This window comes from Phyllobates terribilis, unplaced genomic scaffold (assembly GCF_046119375.1).
Source record: "Phyllobates terribilis strain yellow unplaced genomic scaffold, ASM4611937v1 Scaffold_9__5_contigs__length_417890890, whole genome shotgun sequence".
NCBI classification, from domain to species: domain Eukaryota; kingdom Metazoa; phylum Chordata; class Amphibia; order Anura; family Dendrobatidae; genus Phyllobates; species Phyllobates terribilis.
Window position 1 is genome coordinate 384,815,076 of NW_027362769.1, and position 17,866 is coordinate 384,832,941.

The following is a 17,866-nucleotide window of genomic DNA, read 5'->3' on the forward strand; positions in this document are numbered from 1 at the left end:
TCTGGGGACAGTGTGTCTGGTGGATGTGTGTCTGGTGGATGTGTGTCTCGTGGCTGTGTGTCTGGGGAGGGTGTTTCTGGGGAGAGTATGTCTGGTGGATGTGTGTCTGTGGAGGGTGTGTCTGGTGGATGTGTGTCTTGGGATGGTGTGTCTGGTGGATGTGTGTCTGGGAAGGGGGTGTCTGGTGGAGGTGTTTCTGGGGAGGGGGTGTCTGGTGGCTGTGTGTCTGGTGACTGTGTGTCTGGTGGCTGTGTGTCTGGTGGCTGTGTGTCTTGTGGCTGTGTGTCTGGGCAGGGTGTGTCTGGGCAGGGTGTGTCTGGTGGCTGTGTGTCTGGTGGCTGTGTGTCTGGGGAAGGGGTGTCTGATGGATGTGTGTCTGGGGAGGGGGTGTCTGGTGGATGTGTGTCTGGGGAGGGGGTGTCTGGTGGATGTGTTTCTGGGGAGGGGGTGTCTGGTGGATGTGTTTCTGGGGAGGGTGTGTCTGGTGGACATGTGTCTGGGGAGGGTGTGTATGCAGAGGGCGTGTCTGGTGGATGTGTGTCTGGTGGATGTGTGTCTGGTGGCTGTGTGTCTGGTGGCTGTGTGTCTGGGCAGGGTGTGTCTGGGCAGGGTGTGTCTGGTGGCTGTGTGTCTGGTGGCTGTGTGTCTGGGGAAGGGGTGTCTGATGGATGTGTGTCTGGGGAGGGGGTGTCTGGTGGATGTGTGTCTGGGGAGGGGGTGTCTGGTGGATGTGTTTCTGGGGAGGGGGTGTCTGGTGGATGTGTTTCTGGGGAGGGTGTGTCTGGTGGACATGTGTCTGGGGAGGGTGTGTATGCAGAGGGCGTGTCTGGTGGATGTGTGTCTGGTGGATGTGTGTCTGGTGGATGTGCGTCTGGTGGATGTGCGTCTGGGGAGGGTGTGACTGGTGGATATGTGCCTGGTGGATGTTTTTCTGAGGAGGGTGTTTCTGAGGAGGGTGTGTCTGGTGGATGTGTGTCTGGGGAGAGTGTGTCTGGTGGATGTGTGTCAGGGGAGGGGATGTCCAGTGGGTGTGTCTGGTGGATGTGTGTCTGGTGGATGTGTGTCTGGAGGATGTGTGTCTGGAGGATGTGTGTCTTGGGAAGGTGTGTCTGGTGGATGTGTGTCTGGGGAGGGGGTGTCTAGTGAATGTGTTTCTGGGGAGGGTGTGTCTGGTGGATGTGTGTCTGGTGGATGTGTGTCTGGTGGATGTGTGTCTGGGGAGGGTGTGTCTGGTGGATGTGTGTCTGGTGGATGTGTGTCTGGGGAGGGTGTGTCTGGTGGATGTGTGTCTCGTGGCTGTGTGTCTGGTGGCTGTGTGTCTGGGGAGGGTGTTTCTGGAGAGAGTATGTCTGGTGGATGTGTGTCTGGGGAGGGTGTGTGTCTGGGGAGGGTGTGTCTGGGGAGGGGGTGTCTGGTGGATGTGTTTCTGGGGAGGGTGTGTCTGGTGGCTGTATGGCTGGTGGATGTTTGTCTGGTGGATGTGTGTCTGGAGGATGTGTCTGGGGAGGGTGTGTCTGGTGGATGTGTGTCTGGGGAGGGTGTGTCTGGTGGATGTGTGTCTTGGGAAGGTGTGTCTGGTGGATGTGTGTCTGGGGAGGGGGTGTCAAGTGAATGTGTTTCTGGGGAGGGTGTGTCTGGTGGATGTGTGTCTGGTGGATGTGTGTCTGGTGGATGTGTGTCTGGTGGATGTGTGTCTCGTGGCTGTGTGTCTGGTGGCTGTGTGTCTGGGGAGAGTATGTCTGGTGGATGTTTGTCTGGGGAGGGTGTGTCTGGATGTGTGTCTGGGGAGGGGGTGTCTGGTGGATGTGTTTCTGGGGAGGGTGTGTCTGGTGGATGTGTGTCTGGTGGATGTGTGTCTGGTGGATTTGTGTCTGGTGGATTTGTGTCTGGTGGCTGTGTGTCTGGGGAGGGTGTGTCTGGTGGATGTGTTTCTGGGGAGGGGGTGTCTGGTGGATGTGTTTCTGGGGAGGGGGTGTCTGGTGGATGTGTTTCTGGGGAGGGTGTGTCTGGTGGATGTGTGTCTGGTGGATGTGTGTCTGGTGGATGTGTGTCTGGTGGATGTGTGTCTGGTGGATGTGTGTCTGGTGGATGTGTGTCAGGGGAGGGTGTGTCTGGTGGATGTGTGTCTGGGGAGGGGGTGTCTGGTGGATGTGTTTCTGGGCAGGGTGTGTCTGGTGGCTGTGTGTCTGGTGGACGTGCGTCTGGGGAGGGTGTTTCTGGTGGATGTCCGTCTGGGGAGGGTGTGTCTGGTGGATGTGCGTCTGGGGAGGGTGTGTCTGGTGGATGTGCGTCTGGGGAGAGGGTGTCTGGTGGACATGAGTCTGGGGAGGGTGTGTATGTAGAGGGCGTGTCTGGTGGATGTGTGTTTGGTGGATATGCGTCTGAGGAGTGTGTGTCTGGGGAGGGTGTGTCTGGGGAGGGTGTGTCTGGGGAGGGTGTGTCTGGGGTGGGTGTGTATGCAGAGGGCGTGTCTGGTGGATGTGTGTCTGGTGGATGTGTGTCTGGTGGATGTGTGTCTGGTGGATGTGTGTCTAGGGAGGGTGTGTCTGGTGGATGTTTTTCTGAGGAGGGTGTTTCTGAGGAGGGTGTGTCTGGTGGATGTGTGTCTGGGGAGAGTGTGTCTGGTGGATGTGTGTCTGGGGAGGGTGTGTCTGGGGAGGGGGTGTCTGATGGATGTGTGTCTGGGGAGGGTGTGTCTGGTGGATGTGTGTCTTGGGAGGGTGTGTCTGGTGGATGTATGTCTGGGGAGGGGGTGTCTGGTGGATGTGTTTCTGGGGAGGGTGTGTCTGGTGGATGTGTGTCTGGGGACAGTGTGTCTGGTGGATGTGTGTCTGGTGGATGTGTGTCTCGTGGCTGTGTGTCTGGGGAGGGTGTTTCTGGGGAGAGTATGTCTGGTGGATGTGTGTCTGTGGAGGGTGTGTCTGGTGGATGTGTGTCTTGGGATGGTGTGTCTGGTGGATGTGTGTCTGGGAAGGGGGTGTCTGGTGGAGGTGTTTCTGGGGAGGGGGTGTCTGGTGGCTGTGTGTCTGGTCACTGTGTGTCTGGTGGCTGTGTGTCTGGTGGCTGTGTGTCTGGGCAGGGTGTGTCTGGGCAGGGTGTGTCTGGTGGCTGTGTGTCTGGTGGCTGTGTGTCTGGGGAAGGGGTGTCTGATGGATGTGTGTCTGGGGAGGGGGTGTCTGGTGGATGTGTGTCTGGGGAGGGGGTGTCTGGTGGATGTGTTTCTGGGGAGGGGGTGTCTGGTGGATGTGTTTCTGGGGAGGGTGTGTCTGGTGGACATGTGTCTGGGGAGGGTGTGTATGCAGAGGGCGTGTCTGGTGGATGTGTGTCTGGTGGATGTGTGTCTGGTGGCTGTGTGTCTGGTGGCTGTGTGTCTGGGCAGGGTGTGTCTGGGCAGGGTGTGTCTGGTGGCTGTGTGTCTGGTGGCTGTGTGTCTGGGGAAGGGGTGTCTGATGGATGTGTGTCTGGGGAGGGGGTGTCTGGTGGATGTGTGTCTGGGGAGGGGGTGTCTGGTGGATGTGTTTCTGGGGAGGGGGTGTCTGGTGGATGTGTTTCTGGGGAGGGTGTGTCTGGTGGACATGTGTCTGGGGAGGGTGTGTATGCAGAGGGCGTGTCTGGTGGATGTGTGTCTGGTGGATGTGTGTCTGGTGGATGTGCGTCTGGTGGATGTGCGTCTGGGGAGGGTGTGACTGGTGGATATGTGCCTGGTGGATGTTTTTCTGAGGAGGGTGTTTCTGAGGAGGGTGTGTCTGGTGGATGTGTGTCTGGGGAGAGTGTGTCTGGTGGATGTGTGTCAGGGGAGGGGATGTCCAGTGGGTGTGTCTGGTGGATGTGTGTCTGGTGGATGTGTGTCTGGAGGATGTGTGTCTGGAGGATGTGTGTCTGGAGGATGTGTGTCTTGGGAAGGTGTGTCTGGTGGATGTGTGTCTGGGGAGGGGGTGTCTAGTGAATGTGTTTCTGGGGAGGGTGTGTCTGGTGGATGTGTGTCTGGTGGATGTGTGTCTGGTGGATGTGTGTCTGGGGAGGGTGTGTCTGGTGGATGTGTGTCTGGTGGATGTGTGTCTGGGGAGGGTGTGTCTGGTGGATGTGTGTCTCGTGGCTGTGTGTCTGGGGAGGGTGTTTCTGGGGAGAGTATGTCTGGTGGTTGTGTGTCTGGGGAGGGTGTGTGTCTGGGGAGCGTGTGTCTGGGGAGGGGGTGTCTGGTGGATGTGTTTCTGGGGAGGGTGTGTCTGGTGGCTGTGTGTCTGGTGGATGTGTGTCTGGTGGATGTGTGTCTGGTGGATGTGTGTCTGGTGGATGTGTGTCTGGAGGATGTGTGTCTGGAGGATGTGTGTCTGGGGAGGGTGAGTCTGGTGGATGTGTGTCTTGGGAAGGTGTGTCTGGTGGATGTGTGTCTGGGGAGGGGGTGTCAAGTGAATGTGTTTCTGGGGAGGGTGTGTCTGGTGGATGTGTGTCTGGTGGATGTGTGTCTGGGGAGGGTGTGTCTGGTGGATGTGTGTCTGGTGGATGTGTTTCTGGGGAGGTGGTGTCTGGTGGATGTGTTTCTGGGAAGGATGTGTCTGGTGGATGTGTGTCTGGGGAGGGTGTGTCTGGTGGATGTGTGTCTGGTGGATGTGTGTCTGGGGAGGGTGTGTCTGGTGGATGTGTGTCTGGTGGATGTGTGTCTGGGGAGGGTGTGTCTGTTGGATGTGTGTCTCGTGGCTGTGTGTCTGGTGGCTGTGTGTCTGGGGAGGGTGTTTCTGGGGAGAGTACAGTACAGACCAAAAGTTTGGACACACCTTCTCATTTAAAGATTTTTCTGTATTTTCATGACTATGAAAATTGTACATTCACACTGGCATCAAACTATGAATTAACACATGTGGAATTATATACATAACAAAAAAGTGTGAAACAACTGAAAATATGTCTTATATTCTAGGTTCTTCAAAGTAGCCACCTTTTGCTTTGATGACTGCTTTGCACACTCTTGGCATTCTCTTGATGAGCTTCAAGAGGTAGTCACCGGAAATGGTTTTCACTTCACAGGTGTGCCCTGTCAGGTTTAATAAGTGGGATTTCTTGCCTTATAAATGGGGTTGGGACCATCAGTTGTGTTGTGCAGAAGTCTGGTGGATACACAGCTGATATTCCTACCGAATAGACTGTTAGAATTTGTATTATGGCAAGAAAAAGCAGCTAAGTAAAGAAAAACGAGTGGCCATCATTACTTTAAGAAATGAAGGTCAGTCAGTGCGAAAAATTGTGAAAACTTTGAATGTGTCCCCTAGTGCAGTTGCAAAAACCATCAAGCGCTACAAAGAAACTGGCTCACATGAGGACCGCCCCAGGAAATGAAGACCAAGAGTCACCTCTGCTTCTGAGGATAAGTTTATCCGAGTCACCAGCCTCAGAAATCGCAGGTTAACAGCAGCTCAGATTAGAGACCAGGTCAATGCCGCACAGAGTTCTAGCAGCAGACACATCTCTTCAACAACTGTTAAGAGGAGACTTTGTGCAGCAGGCCTTCATGGTAAAATAGCTGCTAGGAAACCACTGCTAAGGACAGGAAACAAGCACAAGAGACTTGTTTGGGCTAAAGAACACAAGGAATGGATATGAGACCAGTAGAAATCTGTGCTTTGGTCTGATGAGTCTAAATTTGAGATCTTTGGTTTCAACCACCGTGTCTTTGTGCGACGCAGAAAAGGTGAATGGATGGACTCTACATGCCTGGTTCCCACCATGAAGCATGGAGGAGGAGGTGTGATGGTGTGGGGGTGCTTTGCTGATGACACTTTTGGGGATTTATTAAAAATTGAAGGCATACTGAACCAGCATGGCTACCACAGCATCTTGCAGCGGCATGCTATTCCATCCGGTTTGTGTTTAGTTGGACCATCATTTATTTTTCAACAGGACAATGACCCCAAACACACCTCCAGGCTGCGTAAGGGCTATTTGACCAAGAGGGAGAGTGATGGGGTGCTACGCCAGATGACCTGGCCTCCACAGTCACCAGACCTGAACCCAATCGAGATGTTTTGGGGTGAGCTGGACCACGGAGTGAAGGCAAAAGGGCGAACAAGTGCTAAGCATCTCTGGGAACTCCTTCAAGATTGTTAGAAGACCATTTCCGGTGACTACCTCTTGAAGCTCATCAAGAGAATGCAAAGAGTGTGCAAAGCAATCATCAAAGGAAAAGGTAGCTACTTTGAAGAACCTAGAATATAAGACATATTTTCAGTTGTTTCACACTTTTTTGTTAAGTATATAATTCCACATGTGTTAATTCATAGTTTTGATGCCTTCAGTGTGAATGTACAATTTTCATAGTCATGAAAATACAGAAAAATCTTTAAATGAGAAGGAGTGTCCAAACTTTTGGTCTGTACTGTATGTCTGGTGGATGTGTGTCTGCGGAGGGTGTGTGTCTGGGGAGGGTGTGTCTGGGGAGGGGGTGTCTGGTGGATGTGTTTCTGGGGAGGGTGTGTCTGGTGGCTGTATGGCTGGTGGATGTGTGTCTGGTGGATGTGTGTCTGGGGAGGGTGTGTCTGGTGGATGTGTGTCTGGGGAGTGTGTGTCTGGTGGATGTGTGTCTTGGGAAGGTGTGTCTGGTGGATGTGTGTCTGGGGAGGGGGTGTCAAGTGAATGTGTTTCTGGGGAGGGTGTGTGTGTCTGGGGAGGGTGTGTCTGGGGAGGGTGTGTCTGGGGAGGGTGTGTCTGGGGAGGGTGTGTCTGGGGTGGGTGTGTATGCAGAGGGCGTGTCTGGTGGATGTGTGTCTGGTGGATGTGTGTCTGGTGGATGTGTGCCTAGGGAGGGTGTGTCTGGTGGATGTTTTTCTGAGGAGGGTGTTTCTGAGGAGGGTGTGTCTGGTGGATGTGTGTCTGGGGAGGGTGTGTCTGGTGGATGTGTGTCTCGTGGCTGTGTGTCTGGTGGCTGTGTGTCTGGGGAGGGTGTTTCTGGGGAGAGTATGTCTGGTGGATGTGTCTGGGGAGGGGGTGTCTGGTGGATGTGTTTCTGGGGAGGGTGTGTCTGGTGGATGTGTGTCTGGTGGATGTGTGTCTGGTGGATGTGTGTCTGGGGAGGGTGTTTCTGGGGAGGGAGTGTCTGGTGGATGTGTTTCTGGGGAGGGGGTGTCTGGTGGATGTGTTTCTGGGAAGGGTGTGTCTGGTGGATGTGTGTCTGGGGAGGGTGTGTCTGGTGGATGTGTGTCTGGTGGATGTGTGTCTGGTGGATGTGCGTCTGGTGGATGTGTGTCTGGGGAGGGTGTGTCTGGGGAGGGTGTGTCTGGGGAAGGGGTGTCTGGTGGATGTGTTTCTGGGCAGGGTGTGTCTGGTGGCTGTGTGTCTGGTGGACGTGCGTCTGTGGAGGGTGTTTCTGGTGGATGTCCGTCTGGGGAGGGTGTGTCTGGTGGATGTGCATCTGAGGAGGGGGTGTCTGGTGGATGTGCGTCTGGGGAGGGGGTGTCGGGTGGACATGTGTCTGGGGAGGGGCTGTCTGGTGGACATGAGTCTGGTGAGGGTGTGTATGCAGAGGGCGTGTCTGGTGGATGTGTGTTTGGTGGATATGTGTCTGGGGAGGGTGTGTCTGGGGAGTGTGTGTCTGGGGAGCGTGTGTCTGGGGAGGGTGTGTCTGGGGAGGGTGTGTCTGGGGAGGGTGTGTCTGGGGAGGGTGTGTCTGGGGAGGGTGTGTCTGGGGAGGGTGTGTCTGGGGTGGGTGTGTATGCAGAGGGCGTGTCTGGTGGATGTGTGTCTGGTGGATGTGTGTCTGGTGGATGTGTGCCTAGGGAGGGTGTGTCTGGTGGATGTTTTTCTGAGGAGGGTGTTTCTGAGGAGGGTGTGTCTGGTGGATGTGTGTCTGGGGAGGGTGTGTCTGGTGGATGTGTGTCTGGGGAGGGGGTGTCTGGTGGATGTGTTTATGGGGAGGGTGTGTCTGGTGGATGTGTGTCTGGGGAGGGTGTGTCTGGTGGATGTGTGTCTGGGGAGGGTGTGTCTGGTGGATGTGTGTCTTGGGAGGGTGTGTCTGGTGGATGTATGTCTGGGGAGGGGGTGTCTGTTGGATGTGTTTCTGGGGAGGGTGTGTCTGGTGGATGTGTGTCTGGGGAGAGTGTGTCTGGTGGATGTTTGTCTGGTGGATGTGATTCTCGTGGATGTGTGTCTCGTGGCTGTGTGTCTGGGGAGGGTGTTTCTGGGGAGAGTATGTCTGGTGGATGTGTGTCTGTGGAGGGTGTGTATGGTGGATGTGTGTCTGGGAAGGGGGTGTCTGGTGGATGTGTTTCTGGGGAGGGTGTGTATGGTGGATGTGTGTCTGGTGGCTGTGTGTCTGTGTGTCTGGTGGCTGTGTGTCTGGGGAGGGTGTTTCTGGGGAGAGTGTGTCTGGTGGATGTGTGTCTGGGGAGGGTGTGTCTGGCGGATGTGTGTCTGGTGGATTTGTGTCTTGGGAAGGTGTGTCTGGTGGATGTGTGTCTGGGGAGGGGGTGTCTGGTGGATGTGTTTCTAGGGAGGGGGTGTCTGGCGGATGTGTGTCTGGAGGATGTGTGTCTGGCGGATGTGTGTCTGGCGGATGTGTGTCTGGTGGATGTGTGTCTGGTGGATGTGTGTCTGGTGGATGTGTGTCTGGGGAGGGTGTGTCTGGATGTGTGTCTTGGGAAGGTGTGTCTGGTGGATGTATGTCTTGGGAAGGTGTGTCTGGTGGATGTATGTCTGGGGAGGGTGTGTCTGGTGGATGTGTTTCTGGGGAGGGTGTGTCTGGTGGATGTGTGTCTGGGGAGGGTGTGTCTGGTGGATGTGTGTCTGGTGCATGTGTGTCTCGTGGCTGTGTGTCTGGTGTCTATGTGTCTGGGGAGGGTGTTTCTGGGGAGAGTATGTCTGGTGGATGTGTGTCTGGGGAGGGTGTGTCTGGTGGATGTGTGTCTGGGGAGGGTGTGTCTGGTGGATGTTTGGTGGCTGTTTGTCTGGTGGCAGTGTTTCTGGGGAGAGTGTGTCTGGTGGATGTGTGTCTGGGGAGGGTGTGTCTGGTGGATGTGTGTCTGGTGGATGTGTGTCTGGGGAGGGTGAGTCTGGTGGACATGTGTCTGGTGAGGGTGTGTCTGGTGGACATGTGTCTGGGGAGGGGGTGTCTGGTGGATGTGTGTCTGGGGAGGGGGTGTCTGGGGGATGTGTGTCTGGTGGATATGTGTCTGGTGGATGTGTGTCTGGGGAGAGTGTGTCTGGTGGATGTACTGTATGTCTGGTGGATGTGTGTCTGGGGAGAGTGTGTCTGGGGAGAGTGTGTCTGGTGCATGTGTGTCTGGTGGATGTGTGTCTGGTGGATGTGTGTCTGGTGGATGTGTGTCTGGGGAGAGTGTGTCTGGGGAGAGTGTGTCTGGTGGATGTGTGTCTGAGGAGGGTGTGTCTGGTGGATGTGTGTCTGTCTGGGGAGAGTGTCTAGTGGATGTGTGTCTGGTGGATGTGTTTCTGGGGAGAGTGTGTCTGGGGAGAGTGTGTCTGGGGAGAGTGTGTCTGGTGGTCGTGTGTCTGGTGGACATGTGTATGCAGAGAGCGTGTCTGGTGGATGTGTGTCTGGTGGATGTGTGTCTGGTGGATGTGTGTCTGGGGAGGGGGTGTCTGGTGGATGTGTTTCTGGGGAGGGGGTGTCTGGGAAGGGTGTGTCTGGTGGACATGTGTCTGAGGAGGGTGCGTGTGCAGAGGGCGTGTCTGGTGGATGTGTGTCTGGTGGATGTACAATACAGACCAAAAGTTTGGACACACCTTCTCATTTAAAGATTTTTCGGTATTTTCATTACTTTGAAAATTGTACATTCACACTGAAGGCATCAAAACTATGAATTAACACGTGGAATTATATACTTAACAAAAAAGTGTGAAACAACTGAAAATATGTCTTATATTCTAGGTTCTTCAAAGTAGCCACCTTTTGCTTTGATGACTGCTTTGCACACTCTTGGCATTCTCTTGATGAGCTTCAAGAGGTAGTCACCGGAAATGGTTTTCACTTCACAGGTGTGCCCTGTAAGGTTTAATAAGTGGGATTTCTTGCCTTATAAATGGGTTGGGACCATCAGTTGTGTTGTGCAGAAGTCTGGTGGATACACAGCTGATAGTCCTACTGAATAGACTGTTAGAATTTGTAAGAAAAAAGCAGCTAAGTAAATAAAAACGAGTGGCCATCATTAGTTTAAGAAATGAAGGTCAGTCAGTCCGAAACATTGGGAAAACTTTGAATGTGTCCCCAAGTGCAGTTGCAAAAACCATCAAGCGCTACAAAGAAACTGGCTCACATGAGGACCGCAGCAGGAAAGGAAGACCAAGAGTCACCTCTGCTTCTGAGGATAAGTTTATCCGAGTCACCAGTCTCAGAAATCGCAGGTTAACAGCAGCTCAGATTAGAGACCAGGTCAATGCCACACAGAGTTCTAGCAGCAGACACATCTCTACAACAACTGTTAAGAGGAGACTTTGTACAGCAGGCCTTCATGGTAAAATAGCTGCTAGGAAACCACTGCTAAGGACAGGCAACAAGCAGAAGAGAATTGTTTGGGCTAAAGAACACAAGGAATGGACGTTAGACCAGTGGAAATCTGTGCTTTGGTCTGAGGAGTCTAAATTTGAGATCTTTGGTTCCAACCACCGTGTCTTTGTGCGATGCAGAAAAGGTGAATGGATGGACTCTACATGCCTGGTTCCCACCGTGAAGCATGGAGGAGGAGGTGTGATGGTGTGGGGGAGCTTTGCTGGTGACACTGTTGTGGATTTATTCAAAATTGAAGGCATACCGAACCAGCATGGCTACCACAGCATCTTGCAGCGGCATGCTATTCCATCCGGTTTGCGTTTAGTTGGACCATCATTTATTTTTCAACAGGACAATGACCCCAAACACACCTCCAGGCTGTGTAAGGGCTATTTGACCAAGAAGGAGAGTGATGGGGTGCTACGCCAGATGACCTGGCCTCCACAGTCACCAGACCTGAACCCAATCGAGATGGTTTGGGGTGAGCTGGACCGCAGAGTGAAGGCAAAAGGGCCAACAAGTGCTAAGCATCTCTGGGAACTCCTTAAAGATTGTTGGAAGACCATTTCCGGTGACTACCTCTTGAAGCTCATCAGGAGAATGCCAAGAGTGTGCAAAGCAGTCATCAAAGCAAAAGGTGGCTACTTTGAAGAACCTAGAATATAAGACATATTTTCAGTTGTTTCACACTTTTTTGTTAAGTATATAATTCCACATGTGTTAATTCATAGTTTTGATGCCTTCAGTGTGAATGTACAATTTTCATAGACAAGAAAATACAGAAAAATCTTTTAATGAGAAGGTGTGTCCAAACTTTTGGTCTGTACTGTGTGTCTGGTGGATGTGTGTCTGGGGAGATTGTGTCTGGGGAGAGTGTGTCTGGGGAGTGTGTGTCTGGGGAGTGTGTGTCTGGGGAGTGAGTGTCTGGTGGATGTGTGTCTGGTGGATGTGTGTCTGGTGGATGTGTGTCTGGTGGATGTGTGTCTAAGGAGAGTGTGTCTGGTGGATGTGTGTCTAAGGAGAGTGTGTCTGGTGGATGTGTGTCTGGGGAGAGTGTGTCTGTTGGTGTGTGTCTGGGGAAGGTGTGTCTGGTGGATGTGTGTCTGGGGAGGGTGTGCCTGGTGGATGTGTGTCTGGTGAACGTGTGTCTGGTGGATGTGTGTCTGGGGAGGGTGTGTTGAGGGAGGGTGTGCCTGATGGATGTGTGCCTGGGGAGAGTGTGTCTGGGGAGAGTGTGTCTGGGGAGAGTGTGCCTGGTGGATGTGTGTCTGGGGAGAGTGTGTCTGGTGGATGTGTGTCTGGGTAGAGTGTGCCTGGTGGATGTGTGTCTGGGGAGAGTGTGTCTGTTGGTGTGTGTCTGGGGAAGGTGTGTCTGGTGGATGTGTGTCTGGGGAGGGTGTGCCTGGTGGATGTGTGTCTGGTGAACGTGTGTCTGGTGAGAGTGTGTCTGGGGAGAGTGTGTCTGGGGAGAGTGTGTCTGGGGAGGGTGTGCCTGGTGGATGTGTATCTGGGGAGGGTGTGCCTGGTGGATGTGTGCCTGGTGGATGTGTGCCCTGGGGAGGGTGTGCCTGGGGAGAGTGTGCCTGGGGAGAGTGTGTCTGGGGAGAGTGTGCCTGGGGAGAGTGTGCCTGTTGGATGTGTGTCTGGGGAGAGTGTCTGGAGAGGGCATGTCTGGTGGATGTGTGTCTGGTGGATGTGTGCCTGGTGGATGCGTGCCTGGTGGATGCGTGTCTGAGGAGGGTGTGTCTGGAGAGAGCATGTCCTTTGGATGTGTGCCTGGTGGATGTGCGTCTGGGGAGAGTGTGTCTGGTGGATGTGTGTCTGGTGGATGTGTGTCTGGGGAGAGTGTGTCTGGAGAGTGCGTGTCTGGTGGATGTGTGTCTGGTGGATGTGTGTCTGGTGGATGTGTGCCTGGTGGATGTGTGTCTGGAGAGGGCGTGTCTGGAGGGGGCGTGTCCTTTGGATGTGTGTCTTGTGGATGTGTGTTTGGTGGATGTGTGTTTGGTGGATGTGTGTCTGGTGGATGTGTGCCTGTTGGATGTGTGCCAGGTTGATGTGTGCCAGGTTGATTTGTGCCAGGTTGATGTGTGCCTGGTGGATGTGCGTATGGGGAGAGTGTGTCTGGTGGATGTGTGTCTGGTGGATGTGTGTCTGGTGGATGTGTGTCTGGGGAGAGTGTGTCTAGGGAGAGTGTGTCTAGGGAGAGTGTGTCTAGGGAGAGTGTGTCTGGGGAGGGTGTGCCTGGTGGATGTTTGTCTGGTGAATGTGTGTCTGGGGAGGGTGTGTCTGGTGGGTGTGTGTCTGGGGAGGGTGTGTCTGGTGGATGTGTGCCTGGTGGGTGTGTGTCTGGTGGATGTTTGTCTGGTGAATGTGTGTCTGGGGAGGGTTTGCCTGGTGGATGTGTGCCTGGTGGATGTGTGTCTGGTGGATGTGTGTCTGGGGAGGGCGTAGTTATATAATGAATATATTCGCTTTGTCTGCAGGTTTGCTAGTACTTATATCTCAGATAGCTGTTTTTTTTATCTGCTCCTATAGATCCAACCTGCAGGACCTGAAGGACATCACTCACAACATCCACTACGAGTCCTACCGGGTCGGCCGGCTGAACGAGAAGATGAACGGCACCCCGTCACAGCTGAAGGCTCCGTCCAACCTATGAGGCGCAGGCGGGCGATGCCCCCTGTAGAGCACCTGCGTAATGGACGTATCAGCTCACTGCCAGACTTACTGCACCAACACCCAGGACAGCGGTGGACTCACCATCACGAGCGCCGATGTATCTGTCTACACTGCCAATATATATATATGTACCACGACTCACTGACCGTCCATGCCAGAGATGCCAGGCACTGCCAGCGTCTTCCACTCACCACAACTCCATGATGGCCAATGTCAATCACTCACTTGACCACCTGTCAATCAAAACTAACGGGTACGGGTGAAAGGCAAAGACCCAAACGAATTGGCTGCCAGTCAGGAGCCGCCATCGCTGACAAATATCCCACATTTTTTTAACACTGGTGGACGTCTCAATGTCGGTCTACCAGATTAGCATTAGAGGAACCTTGATGGTCACCCAAGTTCTCATCTAAAAATTTATTGTGTGGAACCGATGCCAAGATGAATGTCTTCATGTCACATTAGTGCCAGTCTACGAATGATACCCACGCTCGTTGCCTCTGTATCTAAAGGGTGAACTCCTCTAGAGAACAGTTCTATGGTCAATGTGCCCAACACGCTACAGGACTACCAGGTTGTCTGGCTGACTGGTCAACTATCGGCTACTCAATTGACTGACCTCCCATCACCCCCAGCTTGTATGCCCGATATCCCATCACTCCCAGCTCGTATGCCCGGCATCCCATCACCACCAGCTTGTATGCCCGGCATCCCATCACTACCAGCTTGTATGCCCGGCATCCCATCACCACCAGCTTGTATGCCCGGCATCCCATCACCACCAGCTTGTGTGCCCGGCAACCCATCACCACCAGCTTGTATGCCCGGCATCCCATCACTACCAGCTTGTGTGCCCGGCATCCCATCACTACCAGCTTGTATACCAGGCATCCCATCACCCCCACTCACGCATGATTGACCCCCAAGGACGACACAAGCCTGATGCCACTGTGTTCCTAGTATTATTACATCTACCTTGCCCGCGGGCTGAATGTACTCAAGTTATTATACCAGTCTGTGCCCGCTGATCGGGTGACCTGTGCCGACAGTCCGCCACTAGCTATAGCAATATACGACCAAAAATCCATGAGGAGGAGACAGCTGGTGTGTGACCTGCGCCATTTCTATTTTCCTAAGATTTGTATATGTTTCTATATAAAGGACCAAGACTGTAAGCAAAGTAACATGGGGGCCACGAGACCCCGGAGACGGGAGTGTGGGGAGCAGCCATCCGGGGTGAACGATGTCTACAGGAAGGAGAGATTCTTATATGGAGATACCAGACTGTAAAGAAAGAGAAGACACAATTATATATAACGTTATCTCACAGAGGGGTTTTTTTCTTCAGATCTTTTTATCAATTTATTTACAATATGAGAATCTTTCATCTTGTCTGTTTTCTATGTAAAGCGAAATCGGGTCCATATTGTATCTGCTATTATTTTCTATACTGTTCCCTGAGTCTGAGATTCTCCATAAATAAAAACTATTTCAGACCAGATCTCACATCTGTAGATGATATATCAATGACTGGAAGCAATACTGCCCCCTATGTACAAGAATATAACTACTATAATACTGCCCCCTATGTACAAGAATATAGCTACTATAATACTGCCCCCTATGTACAAGAATATACCTACTATAATACTGCTCCTATTTACAAGAATATAACTACTATAATACTGCTCCTATGTACAAGAATATAACTACTATAATACTGCTCCTATGTACAAGAATATAACTACTATAATACTGCTCCTATGTACAAGAATATAACTACTATAATACTGCCCCCTATGTACAAGAATATAACTACTATAATACTGCTCCCTATGTACGGGAATATAACTATTATAATACTGCTCCTATATACAAGAATATAACTACTATAATACTGCCCCCTATGTACAAGAATATAACTACTATAATACTGCTCCTATGTACAAGAATATAACTACTATAATACTGCCCCCTATGTACAAGAATATAACTACTATAATACTGCTCCTATGTACAAGAATATAACTACTTTAATACTGCTACTATGCACAAGAATATAACTACGATAATACTAACCCCTATGTACAAGAATATAACTACTATAATACTGCTCCTATGTACAAGAATATAACTACTATAATACTGCTCCTATGTACAAGAATATAACTACTATAATACTGCTCCTATGTACAAGAATATAACTACTATAATACTGCCCCCTATGTACAAGAATATAACTACTATAATACTGCTCCCTATGTACGGGAATATAACTATTATAATACTGCTCCTATATACAAGAATATAACTACTATAATACTGCCCCCTATGTACAAGAATATAACTACTATAATACTGCCCCCTATGTACAAGAATATAGCTACTATAATACTGCCCCCTATGTACAAGAATATAACTACTATAATACTGCCCCCTATGTACAAGAATATAACTACTATAATACTGCCCCCTATGTACAAGAATATAACTACTATAATACTGCCCCTATGTACAAGAATATAACTACTATAATACTGCTCCCTATGTACAAGAATATAACTATTATAATACTGACCCTATGTACAAGAATATAACTACTATAATACTGCCCCCTATGTACAAGAATATAACTACTATAATACTGCCCCCTATGTACAAGAATATAACTACTATAATACTGCCCCCTATGTACAAGAATATAACTACTATAATACTGCCCCCTATGTACAAGAATATAACTATTATAATACTGACCCTATGTACAAGAATATAACTACTATAATACTGCCCCTATGTACAAGAATATAATTACTATAATACTGCTCCCTGTATACAAGAATATAACTACTATAATACTGCCCCCTATGTACAAGAATATAACTATTATAATACTGCCCCTATGTACAAGAATATAACTACTATAATACTGCTCCCTGTATACAAGAATATAACTACTATAATACTGCTCCCTGTATACAAGAATATAACTACTATAATACTACTCCCTATGTACAAGAATATAACTACTATAATACTACCCCCTATGTACAAGAATATAACTACTATAATACTGCTCCTATGTACAAGAATATAACTACTATAATACTGCTCCTATGTACAAGAATATAACTACTATAATACTGCCCCTATGTACAAGAATATAACTACTATAATACTGCCCCCTATGTACAAGAATATAACTACTATAATACTGCTCCTATGTACAAGAATATAACTACTATAATACTGCCTCTATGTACAAGAATATAACTACTATAATACTGCTCCTATGTACAAGAATATAACTACTATAATACTGCCCCCTATGTACAAGAATATAACTACTATAATACTGCTCCTATGTACAAGAATATAACTACTATAATACTGCCTGTTACGGGTCCGGGGTGTGGAACCTCTGTGCTACGGTGCAAGGAGGGGCCCAGAGGGGCGTGACTAAGTATCAACCCGGACCGACCCTGGTCGTACGGCGGCTAACGACTCCGTGACCAGGGAGGGACCGAGCCGAGGGACCAGGTGCTACTCTGGGGACGACCTTGTAAGGGAGCAGGTGACTCCCACGGTACAGATGGCAGGGACTGACCGGTATAGCAGGTAGGCACAGCAGGCAGGCTGACGAGCGGAAGCCTTCAGGTAGGCTATCAGGTAGACACGGCAAGTGATGGCAGGAGTCTCTAGGTGGTCAAGGCAAGTGACGGCAGGAGTCTCTAGGTGGTCATGGCAAGTGACGGCAGGTAACAGGCAGGTCATAGGCAAGTGCTCCCAGGTGAGCGGGCTGGCAGGCCCGGCAGGTAATAGGCAGGCCACAGGCAAGTGCTCCCAGGTGAGCAGACTGGCAGGCACGGCAGGTAACAGGCTGGCAACAGGCAAGTGCTCCCAGGTGAGCGGACTGGCAGGCACGGCAGGTAACAGGCAGGTATCAGGCAGGTAACAGGCTGGCGGGCAAGACTGGAAGTCAGGCTAGCAGCGGGACCTGAGGGCTGAAGCAGAGGTCAGAAACACTGTGCAACAACATTGCTCGGGCACCTCCATTTTGGAGGAGGTGCCTTATATATGGGAGGACCCTATGCTATTGGCCGGGGACTCCTTAGGACGGCGCGCGCGGCCCCTTTAAGAGAGAGGGAGCGCTCGTGCGACCTAAGCACAGTGCCCGGGAAGCTGCGCGCGCCGGCCGCAGCAGGAAGTGGAGCGCTAGAGGAGGCGGAGCCGGTAGTGAGGAGGTGAGAGGGACGGCGTCTCTGCCTGGCAGGGGGCAGAGACTCCGATGCTACAGTACCCCCCCCCTTTACGCCCCCTCATTTTTAGGCCAGAAAGAAATTTTTCAAGGAGAAGCGGGGCATGAATGTTCTCCCTGGGTTCCCAAGTTCTCTCCTCTGGGCCAAACCCCTTCCAATCTACCAGAAAAAAAGGTTTTTCCTCTACCCTCTTAGTGGCCAGAATGTTCTCTACCTCAAAAACGTCCTCAGCGGAAACTGGAGCAGGGGAAGTACCTGGATTGTTGAAAAAAGAATTAAACACAACTGGTTTGAGGAGATATACATGGAAGGAGTTGGGACTCTGTAAGATGGCCGGGAGTTTCAACTTGTAGGCCACTGGGTTGATCTGTTTGAGAACTTCAAATAGACCGATGAACCGAGGACGCAACTTATAGGAGGGTATTTTAAGTCGGAC

At 51.3% G+C, this 17,866-nt stretch overlaps 1 protein-coding gene across 3 annotated transcripts in view; it reads left to right on the plus strand.

The window, feature by feature from the left end:
* SEPTIN12 (septin 12) overlaps positions 1-14,672 on the plus strand; it is a 116,958-nt gene extending 102,286 nt beyond the window's left edge. For all 3 annotated transcript variants that reach the window (XM_073648565.1, XM_073648567.1, XM_073648566.1), the window contains one exon: positions 13,028-14,672. In XM_073648565.1, coding sequence (XP_073504666.1) covers positions 13,028-13,151 — 124 coding nt within the window. In that variant the 3' untranslated portion in view covers positions 13,152-14,672. The remainder of the gene's footprint in view (positions 1-13,027) is intronic.
* Positions 14,673-17,866: the final 3,194 nt, after the last annotated feature.